This window comes from Bacillus rossius, chromosome 7 (assembly GCF_032445375.1).
Source record: "Bacillus rossius redtenbacheri isolate Brsri chromosome 7, Brsri_v3, whole genome shotgun sequence".
Classification (NCBI taxonomy): Eukaryota; Metazoa; Arthropoda; class Insecta; order Phasmatodea; family Bacillidae; genus Bacillus; species Bacillus rossius.
The window spans coordinates 23,783,440-23,804,155 of NC_086335.1; the positions used below are offsets into that span (position 1 = coordinate 23,783,440).

General features: G+C 39.9%; 2 protein-coding genes across 3 annotated transcripts in view; one reads left to right on the forward strand and one right to left on the reverse strand.

The window, feature by feature from the left end:
• The window catches only part of LOC134534510 (odorant receptor 9a-like), a 42,014-nt gene extending 32,504 nt beyond the window's left edge, over window positions 1-9,510 (reverse strand). Inside the window, exons 1-3 of the mRNA XM_063372988.1 lie at window positions 9,439-9,510; window positions 9,265-9,353; window positions 746-935 (exon numbers count right to left, since the gene is read on the reverse strand). Coding sequence (XP_063229058.1) covers window positions 746-935; window positions 9,265-9,353; window positions 9,439-9,510 — 351 coding nt within the window. The remainder of the gene's footprint in view (window positions 1-745; window positions 936-9,264; window positions 9,354-9,438) is intronic.
• LOC134533740 (PTS-dependent dihydroxyacetone kinase 1, dihydroxyacetone-binding subunit DhaK-like) overlaps window positions 1-20,716 on the forward strand; it is a 33,820-nt gene that overhangs the window by 5,636 nt on the left and 7,468 nt on the right. Inside the window, exons 2-11 of one of the 2 annotated variants that reach the window (XM_063371348.1) lie at window positions 728-880; window positions 6,793-6,862; window positions 9,260-9,370; window positions 9,554-9,642; window positions 11,761-11,874; window positions 13,476-13,593; window positions 15,047-15,132; window positions 15,272-15,431; window positions 17,460-17,692; window positions 18,992-19,151. In XM_063371348.1, the coding sequence (XP_063227418.1) occupies window positions 728-880; window positions 6,793-6,862; window positions 9,260-9,370; window positions 9,554-9,642; window positions 11,761-11,874; window positions 13,476-13,593; window positions 15,047-15,132; window positions 15,272-15,431; window positions 17,460-17,692; window positions 18,992-19,151 (1,294 nt within the window). The remainder of the gene's footprint in view (window positions 1-727; window positions 881-6,792; window positions 6,863-9,259; window positions 9,371-9,553; window positions 9,643-11,760; window positions 11,875-13,475; window positions 13,594-15,046; window positions 15,133-15,271; window positions 15,432-17,459; window positions 17,693-18,991; window positions 19,152-20,716) is intronic. The other variant, XM_063371349.1, reaches the window with a different exon arrangement.

Sequence of the window (20,716 nt, forward strand, 5' to 3'; positions counted from 1 at the left end):
ACCGTAGACGATAAATATAAAATAGCGCGTGGAGTCCCTCCGCGCGGAAGAAGTGAAACTTCGTAATGTGGAAATGAAAATAGGAAGGGGTAGAAATTGATTTTTAGTGAAATCATATTGTTTCTTTAAGAAAAACTTTATTAACATTAGCATTGTAAATGTTGTATTTTAACGATTTTAACGATTCTTCCGCGCGGAGGGACTCCACGCACTATTTTTTTTACAATTGTTATTCACTAAATTTGAAAATAAAAAAATACTACCCTATTAAATTATATGTGTACCAAATCAAACTAAAAAAAAAGTAAATGAAATAATGAATATTATAAAATAGAACAATAAAATAGAACAGGTACGTATTTCAGCTAATTTCACGACGCCTACACTGTTTACTTCGCTGCATAGCAAGAATACCACGTGCATGTGCTTGGAATATTGGACGCTACTCGTTGCTAACGCTCGCGCTGGCCTGTAACAGGTACACTACGCGCATGCGTTCGAGTGCCACGTATTCACTCTCGCTCTGTCTCTTTCTGTTCCCCCTCCCCAGGAGCGTCGAACGTTTAACGCAACAGTGCTTTCATACCCCCTCCATGGTAGCGTTAAACGTTTAACGCAACCTTGTTGGAAGTCGCATTAGAAGTTTCACTTCAAAAACTGGCCAGCTAAATGTTTCATATTTTTAAAATTGTCGTTGACGCTATTGGAAGGTTGGTGACTGTGGCAGTGTTGCAGTGCCGCCAACTGCGCAGAGATGCAGGCCAGCAAGAAGCTGATCAACGGCGTGGACACGTGCGTGGACGAGATGCTGGAGGGCGTGGTGGCAGCCCTGCCGGGACTCTGCCTGCACCGGGGCAAGCGCGTCGTGCTGGTGGACGAGGTGAGCTTCTCCCTTCCGCGTCTCTCCGTCGGTCAGCGTTGTTCCGTGCTCTCGTCTTCAGCGTGCACTTTTTGGACAGTAGAAAAAAATGTCATAAACGGGTGTAACACAGTATTTTAAGTGGTATAGGGAAACGGAAGGAGTCTTTATATTTCATACTCCAGCATAAAATTACAGGGTCGCCACTTAGAGTCGCACAGAAGCGCGTTAATGACTCGAAGACTTGGGCAGAGGGAAACGCAACGGGGTTTGAGCTTATTGTTGTGCACCGTGCCACGTGCCATAGTCTATTCGAAATAAAATATTGTTCTTTCATGTATGTATTTTTTTTTTTTACTTCTGTAAATCAGTATTGTTAAACAATGTTATGCGAGTATTGTTTTATCTGTATAACTAAATATTTTTGCTGGTATAAAGCTTTTCAAGCTTAAATTTGATATGGTTAATTATTTGTCACGAATTATTATTTCATTAACTAAATCACCCACCGTATTATAATTACGAGCCCACGAGTGTGTAAATATGTTAAATTAAACTAAGAGGCGTAAATATTTCTCGATCGGAGTGTAGCTGTGGGTGAATGTGGCTCAACAAACTAGCATAGAGCTAGGTGCTATTCGTATGCTATGTTGTCACTTTCACATTCCAGATACTTATATCAGACTATACACGTCCGTTTGGAAAATTAATCAAGCTTCATAACCTACCTAATTATCGGCAAACTTCAAGTTTAAAAATATTTAAAATCAAAATTTGTTTTAAATAAACGAGAGAAAATTATTAGTACTTTTTTTATTCATAGAATCAACAATTTATTTATTCGTGTGGAAAAGAGTTGTTTCACTTGAGATAATACCCGCGACCTTACTATTCTCAATTTTTATCTCTTGTTATATTAAAAAAAAAATAGTAATAATATCTCTATGTATACCTAACAATCAAGACGTTTTACTTCTATCGCGAGTGAACTACATACACGCACATATTTTTATATTAAAAAATTGGAATATACGTATGTTCATTTTAGCATATTTCTTTATCCCCATACCATCTCTTTTCTTAACCAAAAATTTTATTTAATTCAATATATACCATGAAATAAGCAACCCAATGACGATGCGGTTGACATATAACACGAACAATATTTTTATTTCGTTCAAAGTCTGATGTAAAACATTTACATTCGTGTTTATATGTTTGTATAATTAATCACCATTTTTTTTTAAATATAAGTAGCCAACAATTTTGCCAACAAAGAAACTTTTAAATAATAATTACTAAAAATTGAAGAAAAACTGATCTTGAATGAAGAAATCCCATAAGCAATACTTTTCATGTAAGACCACTGTAATCTTGGATGTTATGTAGCCTTAAACTCTCGTGCTAAACCATGTTTTGTAGTATCCTATATTTATTCCTGTCTCGTCGTCATCGCCACTTGAAGTCGGTTCAGCTTGCTGATCATCGTCCATCGTCGAGGTGCGAGCTGAAAGGTATCGGACACACGTCGCATGAAGATAGGTAGGAGAACCGCCCAGAAGACCGGCTCAAATAAGCCTGGGTGGTCTGTGACCCGCTGTGCAGATGTGCCGAGCGGATTGCGGCAACGAGATGAAAAGGGGTTCGCGGAGGGGGGCTCTGCAGGGACAGCCCATATGGGCGCGTTCATGCCAAGCGCGGCCCCACATGGTGGGGGGTGGCCGCAGGGGGTAAAATCCCCTCCCAAGCCAAAATTTTATTTTTTTTATTTTATTTTGCTGGGTATAGTTATGTTAACTTAAATACTTGAACTCCCGTGCTAAACTTTTCTTTCATCAAAAGTTGTTTGATACCATTAAATAACAGTACATAGTTTAGGCCATAAATGTCTAATATTAATTAAATATTCTAAGCCTATCTCTGACTTATTTTCGCTCCTTCACACCGGACCACTCAAACTGCGCCACAGTGCGGATGCGTGACGCGTTAGGGAAACGCGCAAGATTTGTCGTCACTACGCCACATTCCCAATTGCCGGTAGGAAAATGGACTCGGAGGAAGCAAGTGCGTTGTTTTTGTTGATGCTGCAACGAAATAAATGCCGTTTAAACATAAGTTATTGGATTTATCTGATTATTTGTTGAGCAATAACATAACGATTTCTAATCGACACTATTTGTTTTTTGTAACTCTGAGTTTCAGCCATGAGCCAGATTGTGATGCCCTCTTGCACTTCTGAAATAAACCTTCTCGGTGTGGAAACTTGATTTCGCCTTCAATTGAAGAAACAGAAAGTGGCTTGATTATAGACGCGCCAGTGAGTGCACTTCTTCCGCCTCTGCTGGCGTGATGCGCCACTTGGTGCGAATAGTTCTGTTTGGTTTCATTTCAGTGCGGTGTTTCTATCGGCGTGCAATCGCAGTGGCCCAGTGTGAAAAGGCACTCGTTGATGTCATGTTTTGCAACTACACCCTTGTAGCCGCTCCCGGAAAGTCTTCTTGGAGTCGCCTTAGGTTCAGGTCAAGGAGCTTATTCACTGGAGCGAACGCAGAAGTTCATTTCGGGGAGGAGAGGAAAGAACCACCTTTTCCCGCTATTTTTTCTTCAAATTCATTTCATTTGTTGAAGGGAATGATAGATTGTTAAGGATTTCTGGAGGGGGGTTACCCCATACCCCACCACCCCTGCCTGCGCTCCTGTCTATTCATAGTTTTATTCAGCGATAGGCAAAATAACATTATTAGAACAGGCAATTATTACATCGATTCACTGGAAATGTATGTCTTTGTATGCACAAGGAGTCTTGGAGTGGTTTTTTTTTTCTTTAATTCTCCAACACCGCCCTGGATCTCACATCATTTACTCATAATAGGTGCGTAGGATTCACAAGATAGGTTCTGTGAGTTATATTTCCAGGTCAGCCAACGGTTAAATAATTGCTTTGAGGAACAATTGTTGCTTGAATGCGAGGAAGTGAAATCATCCTTTCATTCAAGTATCTATGTATTCATTTCTGATGAAGTATAGATATTGGGTCTAGATCATACCCATTACTATTTTCAACCATAAAAATGACAGAAAAGCGAAGATGGAACATGTAACTGGAAACGTAACTCACGGAACGAAGTATCCACAATGACACGCATGCGGAAACGAGCTTGGTAATTCCCAGCTCCGTTTACGTTACTCCGTACGACCAACAGATGCTGCAGTGGTTGCCATGTTTGTGTACGTTAAAAATTGTTTCAACTAAAATTATACACGATGTACCGTAACTCACCATCAAGCCGAGAAAAATTGTTAGGCCAATTAAACACAGCTCTGACTTTTAAAAAATTCCACAAGTGTCGTAGTTTTTGAGCTATAGGAATTTTTCCAAAAGTCTTTAAATTCCAACTCTGCACCAAATTACTAAGTACTGTGACTAAAATTTTTATCTACGCAATCATAATTAACCCTACTGTTGATTACAATTCAAAATATGTTCGGGAAAATAAAAATTATATTTAAGACTTATGCGACAAAATTTTTAATCGGGTAATTTATCGAGTCATACTGTAAAACATTTTTTGCTAACTTAGCAACTTACATACAGGGTGTATCAAAATTCATGTTACAACGTTTGAGGGTAGAAAGCTCTTATTATTTGCAACCATTTTTTCCAATAAACATGTTGCCGGGAACGCGTAGTTAAGCCCCTGTAGCCTCAGAAAGAGTCAGCGTAGGCAACCCGTTGTAAAGTGTTATGTTGTGGATGTGCGGGCGTTCGAGTAGAGAAATAACCTTTTTAATCGTGGCACAGATTTTAATTTCACTCTGAAATCAATCACAGCTTCGGCTTTGTTTCACAACATTGAAATTGTTTCAAACGTTTTAACAACGTGACAGCCTAAAGCAACGGCTCAAAAACACGCCCACCTTGAGTGACACAGAGGTGGCAACGGCGAATCATGTTTTCGCGGATACGCTGGAGCATGTGTGGAGTCGACCTTATGATTTCGAAAGCTTCAATGATTCGCTGTGTAAACTCTTCTACCGTTTCTACTGGCGTAGCGTAGATAAGCCCTTTTACGTAACCCCACAGAAAGAAATCTAACGGGGTTAGGTCCGGTGACCTTGGCGGCCATGCGACAGGGCCCGCTCGTCCAATCCATCGGTTTGGAAATGTTTGGTTTAAATACTTTCGCACTTGCAGGGAAAAATGAGGTGGTGCCCCGTCATGATGATACCACATCAGACGTCGGACATGCAATGGAACCTCTTCAAGAAGACCTGGTAGTTCGTTCTGAAGGAAGTGGAGGTATCCGGCGCCGGTTAGTCGTGGCGGAAGAAAAAAAGGCCCGATGAGTACGCCGTCAACAATACCGGCCCACACATTAACTGAAAAACGTTCCTGGCGAGCTGTAACACACGTTGCATGCGGATTGACATAATTCCAAAAATGACTGTTGTGCGAATTGAGAATAGCATCTTGAGTGAACTTCGCTTCATCGCTGAATAAAACCGCTAACTCGGGGTTCCTCAATACTCTTCGAATGTACCAACGAGAAAAGGTCATGCGAAGAGGATAGTCCGCCGGACCCATGTGTTGCACTTTTTGAAGGTGGTACGGGTACAAGAGTTGCTCATGAAGAACTCGCCAAACATCCATTTTGTCAGCGTCCATATCGGAACCTTCTGCCCTTGTGCTTGTATCCGGACTCTCCTCAAATCTCTGAAGTACATCTTCAAAACTGGGAGTACGAACCCTGCGTGGAGCACCAGCATTTGGTCTTGTGACGGCACATGTACCAGTATCACGCATTCGCTGAGTAATTCTTGCAAACATGGTGTGAGCTGGAATCCTACGACCCGTATATCGTTCTTCGTACAGACGACGGGCGGCTCGTCCATTTTGTCTAGCTTCCCCGTAAACAAGCAGCATTTCCGTGTACTCACTAAACTTGTACTCCATTGAGCTCCACTAAAACGTCGCTCTTTTCAGAACCACAGCGAAAGAAATGACACCACGAGTTTGCTTGTACGACAGAACAGTCAACGACAGACCACCAGTGATATCAAAACACACTGCGACACTGCGATGTCACGCTGCGCAGTGCTATGGCACGGCACGAACGGAAGAAAAGAGGTGAGGGCGCCACCAACGGAAGTAAAAAGGGACGGGGGTCAGCATTCGACATCGTACAGTCCTCTCGCGCGCTGCCCGGCGTCGTAAACACGTAATTCACCACAGCATCGTCTGTCTCGCACAAAGCCCAACGGGTTGCCTACGCTGACTCTTTCTGGGGCTACAGGGGCTTAACTACGCGTTTCCGGCAACATGTTTACTGGCAAAAATCGTTGAAAATAATAAGAGCTTACTACCCTCAAGCGTTGTAACATGAATTTTGATACATACTGTATTTGAAAAGATGGCTAATTAAAGCAAATAAATTGTTAAGTTTAGCAAATATACGTTACAGCGTGAATAGTCAAAGTTACTCCATTAAAAATTGTAATCGCATAAGTCGTGCAAAGAATTAGTTTCTCCTAAAATGATAGCATGTCTGATTTTATTTTGAATTATCAATATTTATGATAGCGGAGCAGGCAATTTTAGTCACAGTGTCTAATAAAGGTAGAAGAGCTTGCAGGGTGGGGATTTAAAAACTTTTGAAAAAATGTCCATAACTCGAAAACTACATTTTTTTTTTTTTTAATTTTTGTTTACGATTTAGAACCGTGATTAATTGGGCTATGAACTTTTCTGGGCTGACGTTGAGTTATGGGGCAAACTATATTACCTAATAATAGTACAGTAGTGTATTAAATGAGTTTGAAGGGCTAAATAATTTGGTTAGCTGTTTCTTGAAAAATAAATACGCCATCTCTGTCTCAATAGCACAGCCTGATATTAAAAATTGGAAAAGTGTACGCTAATTCGATGTTTCCAGTGGATGAACCGGGGCAGCAAAGCGGGGATAATATCTGGTGGAGGTTCTGGACACGAGCCATTTTCCTCAGGTAATTATATGCTCCAGTTATAAACAGTTTAGTATGATTCTTACCTGTTCTTGTCACTTAACTCATTGGTTTTGTACACCGAAGTCTTAATTTTTACAACAGGTCACAGTTATAACGCGACAGAAAAGATCCATATACATGCACTAGGAAAACGTAACCTTTTTAAGCAGTCTAGATAAGTGAAAAATGAACCTTTCATGTCAGTTTACTTCTCACAAAGTCATTAAAGATTTGCAGAGCTAACTGAAGCTGGGTTCTGGAGTGCTTATATGCAAATATATTGCTTCATAAAAATTACTAATTCATACAAAATTACAATAATGTGTATAATTAAGAACAACAAATAATGAATATTTTATAAATGGTATAATGTAAATAAGCATATTTAATATTACAACGAACACTGGCATAGACTAGAGGAGTAATTAATTGTATTAGTACAGGGAGGGAGTACGACTGAATAGATATCAAGTTATTAAAGAATTACGTTTTTCTTTGAGAAATGAATATTTTTAGAGAATATTCTCATACACGCATAGTTTGTTTGAAAAAAAAAAAAAAAAACTTAGATGTTGACCAAGAAGTTAAACACTCCAAACGCCAATAAAAGTTAGAACCGTCACTAGTTGCACTTTAGTATTTTCAATTGTTCTTGTATGATTTTAAACTGATTTCTAATTTTCGCTCATAAATGGCATATATAACGGTTTTCTTTAATCATAAGTTTCCTATGAAGCAAGTATTTATTTAATGCCAATAAAACACACTGAACATGTTACCTCGAGTGTCATACACGAGTAGCACAACTCAGAAGGAAAACAGGAAATAAAGTGTTTTGGACAGCAAGACTCAAAACTATCATGTCAAGTAAGTATGAGCATGACATATAGATGAGTTTCAGTCTATGTAACCAAGAGCGCACCCAGCTGCCAGTCAGCTCCTGAAACATGCAGTAAGAAGGGATTATTGGGTACAACATTTAAATGAACTTACTTTGTAAGTTGTTTGACGCATGAGTAATTAACCTCGAGTTGGTGCTTCGGGCTGCACTCCAGAAAAGATAGAGGGTCGATTGGTCAGGATGTGGAAAGGAATGGTTGAGAAGGCCAGGTTATGCTGTGGGCCACAGATTAAACAAAGTGTGTACTGTGCAGAGTGGACAATCAATCCAGTTGAAACTTTGCGATTTTCTCTTCATAATTGTGCTACAGGATAAAAAAAACTTGACCAACGTGAATGTGGCTTAGTCACGCTTTTAATTTACTACTTAAGTGTCGCAAGTCAATAAATGATATGCGTTATTCATAAACTATATTTAAAAATGCTATCCTACTATGTAAATATTGTAACGGTGGTTTTTTTTTTTTTTTTTTTTTTTTTACAAATGTTATGTCCGTCTACAACAGTCTGAACCTGTGGGCGGTCGTGTCCTTATCCTACTGTGAATAACGTCACATTGTGACACGGAAAACATCCTCTGTCCACAATTACGGTGTACGATGTCCGAATCTACTGATTTCTCAAGTATTCACCAGAGCGCAGTAAATATAGAGCGCCAGAATAATAATTGTTTTGGTTTACTATTTTCATGCTTTGTAAATGTGTATGCAGCTAAGTTTTGAATATTTAGTTAACTTGTGAATTTTGTGGGAGGTCAAAAATATGTATTTATTTTGTAAGGCAAAGTAAACTCTAATAAACGTCCGTTTTTTTTTCTGTTTACCTTTTGAAACGGGAACCGGAAACAGCAAAAATCACGAGTGTTCATTCTTCTATGCTACCAAAGGACACACTTGGACAAAAAGTTCTAGTTGACCGGTGTATTCGAACCAGGGAGATCCGGACAATCGCCAACACCACCCATCACGTCAAGGGTCGCGAGGACCAATGAGTGGTCAGTGTTTGTCGGACACTGCACATTGCAATGTAACACACACGCATTACACATCAAATTCACGCATATTTCACAAAATTTCCTATCGCTGAATGAGATTCCTTGCAGCTAGCACGCTGACCATTTTCGCCACGCCATGTTGTCTTTCGTTCTGCCAAGTTCAGGACTTGCAGCACGTGATGATAATTAATAGATACTCCGATTCTCTTGGATAAAAATAATAACGATTTTGGGGGAATTCATAAAGTTGAAACTAAACAGATTAAAATAGTTAAAGTCTTAAATATAAGTACAATACAATAAGCTGGAAAGGTTATATTTATTTTCACAAGGTTCGAGTTAGCGCTGAGCTTACTGCTACCTACAGTGTGTCCACCCCGTGATGTGGTTTGGTTGGAGGATGAGGCGGGGGGGGGGGGGGGGGGTGAAATCGCCCCACCCCCTCCCCCTCCCCAGGAGAGAACACAACCATAAACACTCCTGACGGGGCGATGCTGTTGCAGGTTACGTAGGCAAGGGAATGCTGACGGCGAGCGTGGTGGGGTCTGTGTTCGCTTCGCCCCCCGCCTCCACCGTGCTCCACGCCATACGCAAAGTCTGCCAGGGCACTACAGGTGGGTCACCGTCATTCTTCCAGGGAGCCACCAGGTTTCCATGACTTCAGTTTCTCTTAGTCAAGAACCTTCCTGTACTCCTTCATCACCTGTCGTCCTGGGCATTTGACCTGGTCAGCAACAGCCTCGACCACAGTCATGCCTGCCGACTCGCTGTGGTTCACACGCCTGTTCTACACGTAGGTGGCGCTCTGTTGGTCGTCCCCAACTACACCGGCGACGTCCTCAACTGCGGGGTCGCGATGGAGCAGGCAAAGAACGAAGGTCTCAGAGTAAGGAATTATGGTTTTTGATAGATGGACTCTATTTGTTCTAGCTTTCACTTCTTTCAATCATTTAATAACCATTTGTCACTGCGCACGATGCACCAAGTGTCAGACAAAATTAATTTGTTCTTAAATGCTTCAGTAAATTGAGATAATCCTAACTATAAGTTATCTTTATTGTGAGTCTGGTACTTGTTTGACAAAATGCAGTTCATTCATTCATTCATCACCATGTGGTTGAAATTATGGGTCCTCCTTGGACTGTGAAGCACTTGTAGTGGCCAGCTTATAGTAATGATTTCTGGCCCCCAATTTCTCTCCCAGCTACTTCTGGTTCTAAGCACAACCCCCCCCCCCCCCCCCCCTCAATAAAGCAAGCGTGACGCAGGTACTTTCACTTTGTGTGCGGAACTGCAGGTCCCACTGCAACACAGCATTACCAGAGCAATGAACGCGTGCCATCTGACAGAGTGAGCGAGCACCAAAGGATACATTCTGACCCAGCGCATGGCAAAATTATCATTTATCATATTTTTGAAACAGTAGAATATGTTCTGAAGAGTACTGCTGTTCATCTCATCTGGAAAAGTTCTAGAATCAGTATAAAAATAACCACATAAAAATTGAATTCTTACAAATTCCTGCAGATACGACGCTTTTTTTAAAAAAAGGAAACTAACATTTTTCTCGTATTTCTTTTTTCTTCTGAAACGTCACTTTATTTTGTATAATTGGAGAGAGGCAGGGAGGTGCAAGAGACTACGGCCTCTCAAAGCCCCCTTTCCCCTCCCTTTCTCCAGTATCCAACCCTGATGCTGTTGAAACTCATTTCTTCTAGTTGTGATAATTATGTTCACATTTCATAAGTCAAGGTTATTCCGAGTGGATGTAAGTTAGTAAATATGTTTTGTGCTATTTGTGATCATCATAATTCTCACCCTTAATATTTTCAAACATTTATGTTTAGCATAGTCAGACCAGCTTCCGAGTCATTTTTCATCATGGACTATCAGATACTTTACAGGACCATCATTGTCTTAGTTGTAAATTACTTGTGAACATCTGGAAACCCTTATTTTTTAAACCTTTATCCATTCATTCCTGATCTACTCACATGTTCGTAATAGGGGTCTATGAGTATTTAAAAAATTATATTATATTCATGCGTAATTTGATATTCAATTCAATACTTCAAATCAAATAATTATTTTCAAGAATTCGTTATCAATAGATACATAAAGTGAAACTCATTCATAAAATGTGTAATTGAAAATAAATTGAACAAAAATAAAGCTAACATGATAGATTGAGAAATTTAGATTTCTTTTCTGCAACATTTTTCACACATTTTTTTTATATTTACAAAATCAGTGATTATGCTTTTACATTATTAATAATACTCTACATTTATGTATATAATCAATTGGATAGACATAATGGTTTTCACACTTAAAAATTTTACTGATGTAAGAAAATGCATTGCCAGATTTTGTTTAATTTTCTTTTATTTTGCATCTTTAAATTATGGTTCCATACATATTTCTCTCTTTTTCATTTTACTGTATTTTGGATCAGTTTTATTTAGACTCCTGTTAAGTGTGGAAAAATACAATTTCTTTGTATTAAAAAATTGAGCAAAATATTTTAAATAATTTTATAGTCAATTTGATTTTTAAAAAACAGGATTCGCAGAAACCGAGTTTATTAAGCTTAGTAAGCATGGCCCTGTTAAGATGTTGATACATCTCCCTTGTATGTATTCGGCTTCAGGGCTGTTGGTTTAGGTGGATGTGTTAAAAATAAAATGGCTTTGAAACTTGTGTATTGGCTACAATAAACGACACCTAGACATCTTGATGGATTTTCACAATGATTAATATTCCATTTCAGGTCCACATTATTTATTTATTATTATTTATTTTTAGCATTTACCTGCAACTCGACACTTCACGACTTAAATCTTTGTCACGCAAGAGGTGCTTGACTAAAAAATGAACTTTCTAAAGTTGTGTTCGAAAATTTCTTTCATAGGTGCATTACTAATACTGTGTGCCTAGCTTGTCCTCAGTTGTTAAGAACATAGCAAATACCCGTGACTGGTGTGACTGGTGTTGCTGCGAACAGGTGGTGAGCTCGCTGGTGGCTGAAGACTGCGCCCTCCTGTCTGAAGACGGCAGCATCCCTGCGGAGTATCTGGCCGGGCGGCGAGGGATGTGCGGCCTGCTGTTCGTGTTCAAGGTACACGCGTCATTAGTGCCACTTCGTGCACGTGTACAAGTCACAGCACCTCTGGACACAGTTGTGTCACGTGTCAATATTAATGTTTTTTTTGGGAGCCCTGCTTAGCTATCAACTCACAGCAAACATCTTCATCTCATGTTCACATTTACATCGACACTAGCATCAGCCAAGTGACAGCTCTTAACAGTGCACACAGAATTTTTATTTTTGGTGAAGGGGGGGGGGGGGGGGGGGTAGTGGGTAGAAACACTTCGTTTGCTTTCAATTTTTTTTTTTTATTGGTGGGAATGATTTTTTATAGATTTTTTTTAGGATTTCTAAGGGGGTGGGAGTTTACCCTCATTTATCTTCTCCCCCCCCCCCTTTTTTTTTTTGCTGACACTTGACTACTAGGCATGCACTGATTGTGTGAAGCTGTGAGATTGTGAGCAAGAAAAATGTGTATACCAATTCTTTTTTTTTCATTAGTATAAACAAGTGTTATTATTTTATATAAACACTATGTTTTTAAATTGTTATTTTACATCGATGTTCTTAGATATGAATACCAAAAATTACTATTTTAAAAATAACATTGATAACCAAATATTTATTTATTAAAATATGATATCAAACCAATTGCAAGAATCAATAAAATAATGCATACATTTCTAATTTGAATAGAAAGAGTGGTAAAATTTTTTTTAAACTATTTATGATGGTTTAAAAGTCATATTTCGACACCAAATTTTACAGGTTTTCGTGCAAGAGCAATAGATGTTGTGATATTAATGGTTATAAAAACTTAAAACTATAAAAGTAGGATACTTTTGATCTTTTTTCAGTGTTTACAAACAACTGTTTGCTTTTTTTTTTTTTCAACTTATCAAAAAATCTCCAGTTTGCACTTTGGCTCGGCGCCCATACTTAAAACATTCTCTGGTTCACTGGGCACATTTTAAAATTAAGTTTGGATTGTTACATGCATCAGGTACCAACTTTAATATATTGAAACTGGGAACATGCACAACACATTTATGCTGTAAAAAAAAAATCTTCGAAAAACTGAATGTCGAAGGTTCTTATCTAACTTATTTAACTTCCAAGTATAATTATGTTACTAAATTAAATTGAATATGAATAAAACAAATATTCGTCATCATACTTGCAGTTATGAATATTCGCTGCCCCACATCCATCTGGTTCTCTTATGTACCTTTGATTTATCAGGGTAGCCCCTACGCCAGGTTTGGCATCCCGCATGAAAGTGCCCAGGGTTTTCCCTGTGTCTATGCAGGTTTTACCTGGGCCCAACTTATCTAGTAGTTTAGTCTATAGTTAAGAGTGAGGGGAGTTAGACATGGCGCCAATCGCTGCCATGGCTGGCCAATCCCCTCCTAAGCACACGATGCATGCGATCCTCTCCCTGCATGGCTAATCCCAGCATGACTAGGCGTATAGGCTTCGGCCTGAGACGCACTTAGGCCCCTCCTTAACCCGGACCCCTCCCAAATACACTTATTTTTAGTTAGGTTAGGAAAAAAAATACCTTTGATTGGTTGTCACAACACAAGTAATAAAGCACGACCTTTGCCGGACGCATGCGTGTGTACTTGCAGATAACAGGCGCGATGGCGGAACTCGGGAAGTCCCTGGACGAGATCCACGCCACGGCTGTGCTGGTCAACAGCTGCATGGCCAACCTCGGAGTGTGCCTGCAAGCCTGCAGTCTTCCAGGTGCGGCACTTTCCAAAACATGCAACATGCAGGGCGGATTTAGAGGTCTGGAGGCCTCGGGGCAACAGAGGAGCGGAGGCCCCCTGGCCCCAAATTAGTTTCCAAATAAAATGAACAATTTTTTTTCAGTCAAGTTTTCCAATAAATAATTTGTTTAATCAAGTAGACTCTCTTAGTATTTAAAAAACATACATAAATATAATCGGAGACAAGAATTATATGAAATTAAATTTTAGTGTTAATGAATATTTCTGTCAATGTTTAACAATAATATAATCATGTATGTACAAAGCACTGTAGGTAAAGGTAAAACAGCGAAAAAAGAATATCAAAGGAAAAGATGTTTACTAGTGTTTACTTGTCGGAATTTGAAAGATTTTTTTTTTCCGAAGTCTCTATTGTCTCTATTGTCTCCGTTTGTGGGGGGCCCTCCATTTGTGGAGGCCCCGGGGCTTTCGCCCCGGTTGCCCTCCCCTAAATCCGGCCCTGACAACATGAGCTTCGTGGCGCAACAATAGTCTTCAGACTACAATTAGAAATTATGATTGTTCATTTAGCATTATGATCACTTAGTTAACAAAGAACTCACGATCATAGAAGTAAAAAAAAGTTAGTATCTTTATAGCTAGGCAGATAATAAATACTCTGCCACAACTTGGATGAGAAAAAGACAACTGTTGTTCAAGTAACTTTCTTTTAATGGAAAATATAATCCGACATCTTTAACTTGCATTATACTATTGTTTATTTTTTTCCCTGGTATCTCATTGATAAGGTTTATTTACTTTCTTTTTGCATTTCAGAGTGTTCTATGTGTAAACGTTTATGCAGTTTACCTGTATACAACTTGTTAATGTACTTTACAGGCTCGAGCTATGTCGTCACTCTTAAAGTGGCTTTCCACGTCTCGTTTCCCTTCTATTCAATTTCACTGCATTCATTGGTATCGCCGAATGCGCTGACTCCATGCAATGACACAAGTACCGTCATATAAGACGACCCGTCACTAGACGAGTACCAGATTTAAGCTCTTCTGTAAAAAACAGGAGAATAGACAGAATTTAATTTCGGAGGAGATAGAACCACTCTGCCTGCTGTTTCTTCCAAATTCTTTCTCCTTTAGTTGATGTGAATGATAGATTATGATAGATTTTTTTAGGATTTCAAGAGAAAGAAAAGGAAGGGGGGGATATTCCCTCATCCCCCTTCCCTGCTACACCTTTGGTCCATAAAGGTATTAAAAAAATCTATTGTAATATTAAATATTTATTCATATTATGTTTTTGGAATTTTTGGGGGATTTAACTCATTAATATCATTATTTGTAAAAAAAAAATTCACATTTTCCTCTTACAAATCAAACAAAAAAGGGATTTTATGACTGTTGTACACAAAAACCATTGTTTAAAGTAGAATACTTCTTAAAAAAAATATATTGTGTGTTCGCCTCCAGGATCCGGTCCCCTGTTCGAGGTGGAACCCGACGAGATGGAGCTGGGCCTGGGTGTCCACGGGGAGGCTGGCAGGGAGAAACTGAAGGTCAGCAAATTTCACAACACTATGTCTGTGAGTTGCGTGCGACTGGTGGCTTGCCCGCACAGCAATGAGGCTGAAGTGAAACGTGGCGCCGTGCCAGTTCATTATCCTGAACGCTGACCGTGCACCTGAATGTCGCCAGCTGCGCTCCGCCTCGGAGACGGTGAAGATAATGCTGAAGACGCTGACGTCAGCGCTGAAGCTGGTCAGCGGGGACGAGGTGGCAGTGCTCATCAACAACCTGGGCGCGACATCGCAGCTCGAGCAGTGGATTGTCGCCTACGAGGTCCAAGCTCAGCTCTGTAAGTTCCAACAGTAAACCCAGCGAGAAAAACATTGACACATTTTTTATATATAAAAAGTAGCTTGGATTAATATTAGGTTGATACTGTTACTGATTGAGTTAGTATGCTGAATGTGCTTGATTAGGCGAATAAACTTAAAAGTTCAAGCTCATGAAAATCTGAATGGAAAGCTACAATATCTGTCAGAAAATTGCATTTATGTGATTATCATGGTACACATTATATCATCATCATCATCATCATCATCATCATCATCATCATCATCGTCTTAAACTGCTTCCAGCCTGCAGTCAGATCAGCAAAATAAACGGCCTCCGTCTTCCTCTTGTCACTCTTATCATTCGTTCTCCTTCACTCTGTTCCAGTCTTCTCCTCTCTCCTGCACTCCTTTAACTTGACGTCTTCTGGCCATCTGAGCCCGATATGCCATCACTCCCAATACCTCTCCCTATGGCATTTTGAACGCCCTGCCGTGCCAGCGACATGCGTGTGTGAGCGTGAGTGTGTGCATGCGTGCCGCTAATGTCCGTCACAAGGCGCAGTCAAGCCAACAACATATAATAATCAATTGTGTAAGTTTGTTTTTTAAAGGTATTTATTTATCAGTATTGTAAACTTTTTTTAAAGTCGAAAGTGCTTTTGTTTTTCAGCTACTATAAAAGATCAGACGTTTCATTATTTAAACAGCATTCGACTACAACGTACCCGGTCATTCTATATTTTAGTATGTGAATTGAAATTGTTACGGTAGTTATAAAAAGGGTTTTATGGTTCGATTAATTGTATTGTAATTTTTAAGATAATATTCTTGTTCAAATGGGCGTAACTATATCAGCGCCACGACTCGGGTTTGCCTAACGGTACTTGAGTTTTGGCGCCATAATACTGACGACCTACCTCGGCGGCCATTTCTCGCCCCAGTCGCTTCTCATCATCCCCCGAGGTATAACGCTTCCACCACTCCGAGGACTTCACTGTCGGTAGGTAATATCTGAACTAAATAATTCTGTCAGCTGTAATTTATCTCAATCGTTTACCTTTATCCTCGGAGCCTACCTCGGGGGCGCGACAGCATAGTGATTTGTATTTAAATCCGTTCGCCGGAATTTATCATCACAGAAAATATCCTGTTCAACCACGAGGTGGTTCGAACCTCCGTGAGCCGGTCGTGCCGCAAGGCTTTTCACGGTTTAATTTTGTATTCTAAACTTTGTACGAGGGACGTATGTTGAGCAGTATATAATAAATATCAGTTTCGCCTGCCTCGTGTTCGCCTCATTCTACTGACCACATGTGTGTCGAGGATGACTGTCAGCGTGTGGAACGCCATAAGAGCCACTGCATTACTGGTTGAAGCTTTGAGAGCGAGCCGGACCAGGGGGTTATGGCAGTATAAGGGGATACGACTCACGCCTCACACCGTCACGACCCTAGATCGAGTGTCTCTACCGGGTCCGAGCCCCTATGCACGGTGGTGCCCATTAACGATAACGAAACTGCCGACCACATCAAACTATATGCTCTTCCCACCTTCTCCTTGGTCTTCCATAGGATCATCATTTTCCTAGGTAGCCTTTCTTTTCCCATTCTTTGTGCATGACCATACCATCTCATTCTTGCTTTTTCAAATATATATCATTCCATCAAGTCCTGTACTCTTGCTCTTGCTTGTACCATCTCAGTCCTGATCCTGTTTCATACCTATTGCTCTAATATTCCAACATCTCTCTTGTCTAGAGTCCAACATATTACATAGGTACATATTACAATACCAAAATATAAAATAAATGTGAAACATGTACTGGCTACGGTAGCATGAAGAAAGTTTACCAAGGGGAGATCATAAGTTAACAACTACATACATATTTTCATACAGATAGCTATCACCCATACTAATTACTATAAATATGTCACTTACTAGAGTGCATTTTCAGTGTTCCATGTTCGCATGCATACTTAGTGCATACGCATGCATGAGGAATAATGTAAGTGAAGCATGTACCAGCGATGACCGTGCCCGGGCAGCGGCCGCGGGCATCTGTGTGCAGAGGCTGTACGCGGGCTTGTTCATGACGTCCCTGGACATGGCGGGCGTGCAGGTGTGCGTTCTGCGGCTGCGCGACCACGAGGCCGAGTGGCTGCAGTACCTGGACGCAGACACCGACGCCTCTGGCTGGCCGGGCTGTCCGCTGTCGCGACACCCCCGGGGGCCGGCCGCCGCCTGGAGCCCGGAGCAGGACCACCCCGCCCCCGCCACGGTCTGCACTCAGGCCCTCCTGTGTACCACTGCCATCGCACTACTGCCACTGAGTGGATGATACCCTGTGGTCAGCTTCACCGCACACACTCCTACTGTTAATTCTGCAACCCACAGTTTATTGTTCATACTGCAGGTCTCGATGCAAGCCAAAGAAATACAAATACTAGTTTCAAACAGCAATGAAGGATCCACTAATTTTCCCACCTAGGCTGTGAACCATCTTTTACAGATGCATCATACATTTATCACTACGTTGACAACTTATATTCATTCCTAGTGACTTGATGGACACTCAGTCCAATATTCAGTGAATGTAAGTATAATGCCCTAGTAAGTAGCGCCTATTAACTGGTATATTAAATCAGGAGTCTCCCGTAAATCGTAATTTCTTTCTTGAAATAGTTATAATTTACAGACATTTATACATTTGATAGATCTGTATTATTCTTGTGTTGATGCTAAAACAATTTCCAAGCACTTTTTGAAAGGCCAGGTTGGATTGAGACCACAATTCACTAGGTTTAATGGTAGTTGCAAGTGTTGCTAACATATAATAATCTTGTTGAGTGTTAATAACAGCGCTAATTGCAAGGTTCGTTCACAAAGTAAGTTTCCTGGGGCCGTTTATGGGAACAAAACACAATTACATGGAAATATTTATTGCAAGACACAGCAATTGTTCATCTATTTTTCAGCAAATTCGCCACCAGAATTGAGGCATTTTTCATACCGTATGATCAACTTTTTAATATTGTAAAAGTCTGCCGCCTGGGATTGTTACCACTGTGTGACACCATCTCTGTTGCTCTGTCATTTTCAAAATGCTGAAGCTGATGCTGACTGAACAGGAATTTCTTGAAGTGTAGTGACTGCGAGCGAGGCCCTGACTGTAGAGTGGATGACCAAACACCTCCCAGCTGAACTCCTGCAGGAGACTTGCGGTCCGTTGAGCGTGTGCGGTATAGCATCATCGTGCAGGAAGACAATACCAGCACTAAGCTGACAGTGAATTTCAGTCGGCGATATGCTCTATGCATTCAACAACTTTATCATTGGCCGCACTTCACAGTCCAAGGGAGCTGGAATAAGAGTCTCCATCTTCACAGCTGTGATGATGTGACTGTGAGAACGCGGGAAGTACCGTTGGTGCATGACCCATTCTATAGCGTTCGTGCAGTCGCTTCATGTAATGTAAGATTTGATAGCGGACGACTGAGAAACTTTCTTTGTGGACGCACATTCGTATTATGAGCTGAAGCAAAACCCACTAAAGCCATACGCTTGTTTAATCCAACAGAACCGTGGACCGACACTCACAGAATCCGACGCGGAGATATTGAAGCAGTGCCTGAAGAAAGCTTCGCAGGCTGTGGTGGCCAGCGAGCAGAGGTTGAACGAACTGGACAGTGGCTGTGGCGATGGCGACTGTGGGACTACGCTCCGGTTATTCACCGAAGGTAATAAAACTCTGGAAACTTACGTTAAAGTGAAGCGTTTCCCCGAGGAAAGCGATCTTTGCCAAAAAAAATAGTTTGAGGGAAGATGGAAAATAAACTGTTCAGTAACTCGTTTCCAGCAATGCCAGACCAATTTATATCTTTTTTTTTTTTAACTAAAAGGAAACATCTAACCTAATCAGTGTGTGCTGTATTAGTGACGGTTTCCAGATTACTTTACATGGAAAAAAAATTAATCTTTTTCTTGCACTTGACTACTTTTTCTTGGAACATTTCAATTAAGTACTTCGGTGTGGTACAGAGACAAACGATTCACAAGCACAGTGTTTACCAGAGTTTTTAAAATGCTGATGAGTATGGCATATAAAAAGAGGCTCATGTTGACTGGAACTGAGTAGCTGTTCATTTACTGAATATTACATCTGTTTTTGTCCAAAATACCTAATTCTTTGTTTTAATGCATGCATTAGGGTATTTTGACAGTTTTAATCAGTGGCATAGCATGAAATAGGTATGCCCTATTTTACAAATCCATTAATAAATATCAAATTTGGGGTCCAGGGGTTTCTTCCCTTGTGAAAATTAAAAGCTGAATTCTAAAATTCTTAAAAATAAAACATGTTTCCATAATTTATTTTGTCTATGACTCACACCAATTTTTTATTTTACTTTTTTCAATTATTTACAGTGTAGAGGTTAGTTTAGCCTCTTTATAGGTCTACATGAGATTTAATTTTCCTGTTGCTGAGATATCTACATTTAATGCAGAAACGCTAAACAAAACGCTTACAACATACACACGATTTTCCAATAATTGATAGTGAGAGAAAGCTAGAAATCTAATAGTTTTGCAGCAAGCAAATTGGTGTTAGTTGTTTATTAAACTCGTTCATTAAATTATCTCCCTCTCTTGGTGTGGACTTTACTGTTTATCTAAAACTTTTAAAATAATGAGCTCAAATTTTCTCAATTTGAGATTTCGCATGTTTCAGTTTGGTTGCAATTCTGCAAGCTTTCACTCGTTTTGTTCTAATAACAATTTATGCAGTTATGAAACAAGTACTCAAGAATTAGAATAATACCAACAATCACTGAAATGTGAACATACCCGGATCACCCCTGAATTATTAGTTATAAATTATGAACAATTAATTTAGTAGTTACAGTTTTCAATAAAATTATTTACTACTTTCTAAATTAAGTAGGTAAACAGTTTTCACGTATTATATGCATAATTTACCTAAATAATTTTGTTTATAATAAAACTTTCAATTGTTGCACACAAAATTGAGACTCATTATTTGATCAATAAAATCTATGGATTTTGAACACTGCCAAAGTTCCATCATAGTTCTGATAAGATCACAAAAACTTAAGAGAGGCAGACAAAACACTACAAACTTGCATGATAAGAGAAGCAAGCTTTGTGAAGGTAAAAGTATGGGCATTTCCTTTCCTTAGCTCTTCATGTGACTCTCTGACGGTGACATAATGCAGATCATGACTGTGCAAAGGAAGCCAGCCAGTAATGTACATGTGCAGAGGGCATGTTGTCTCCTCTTCCT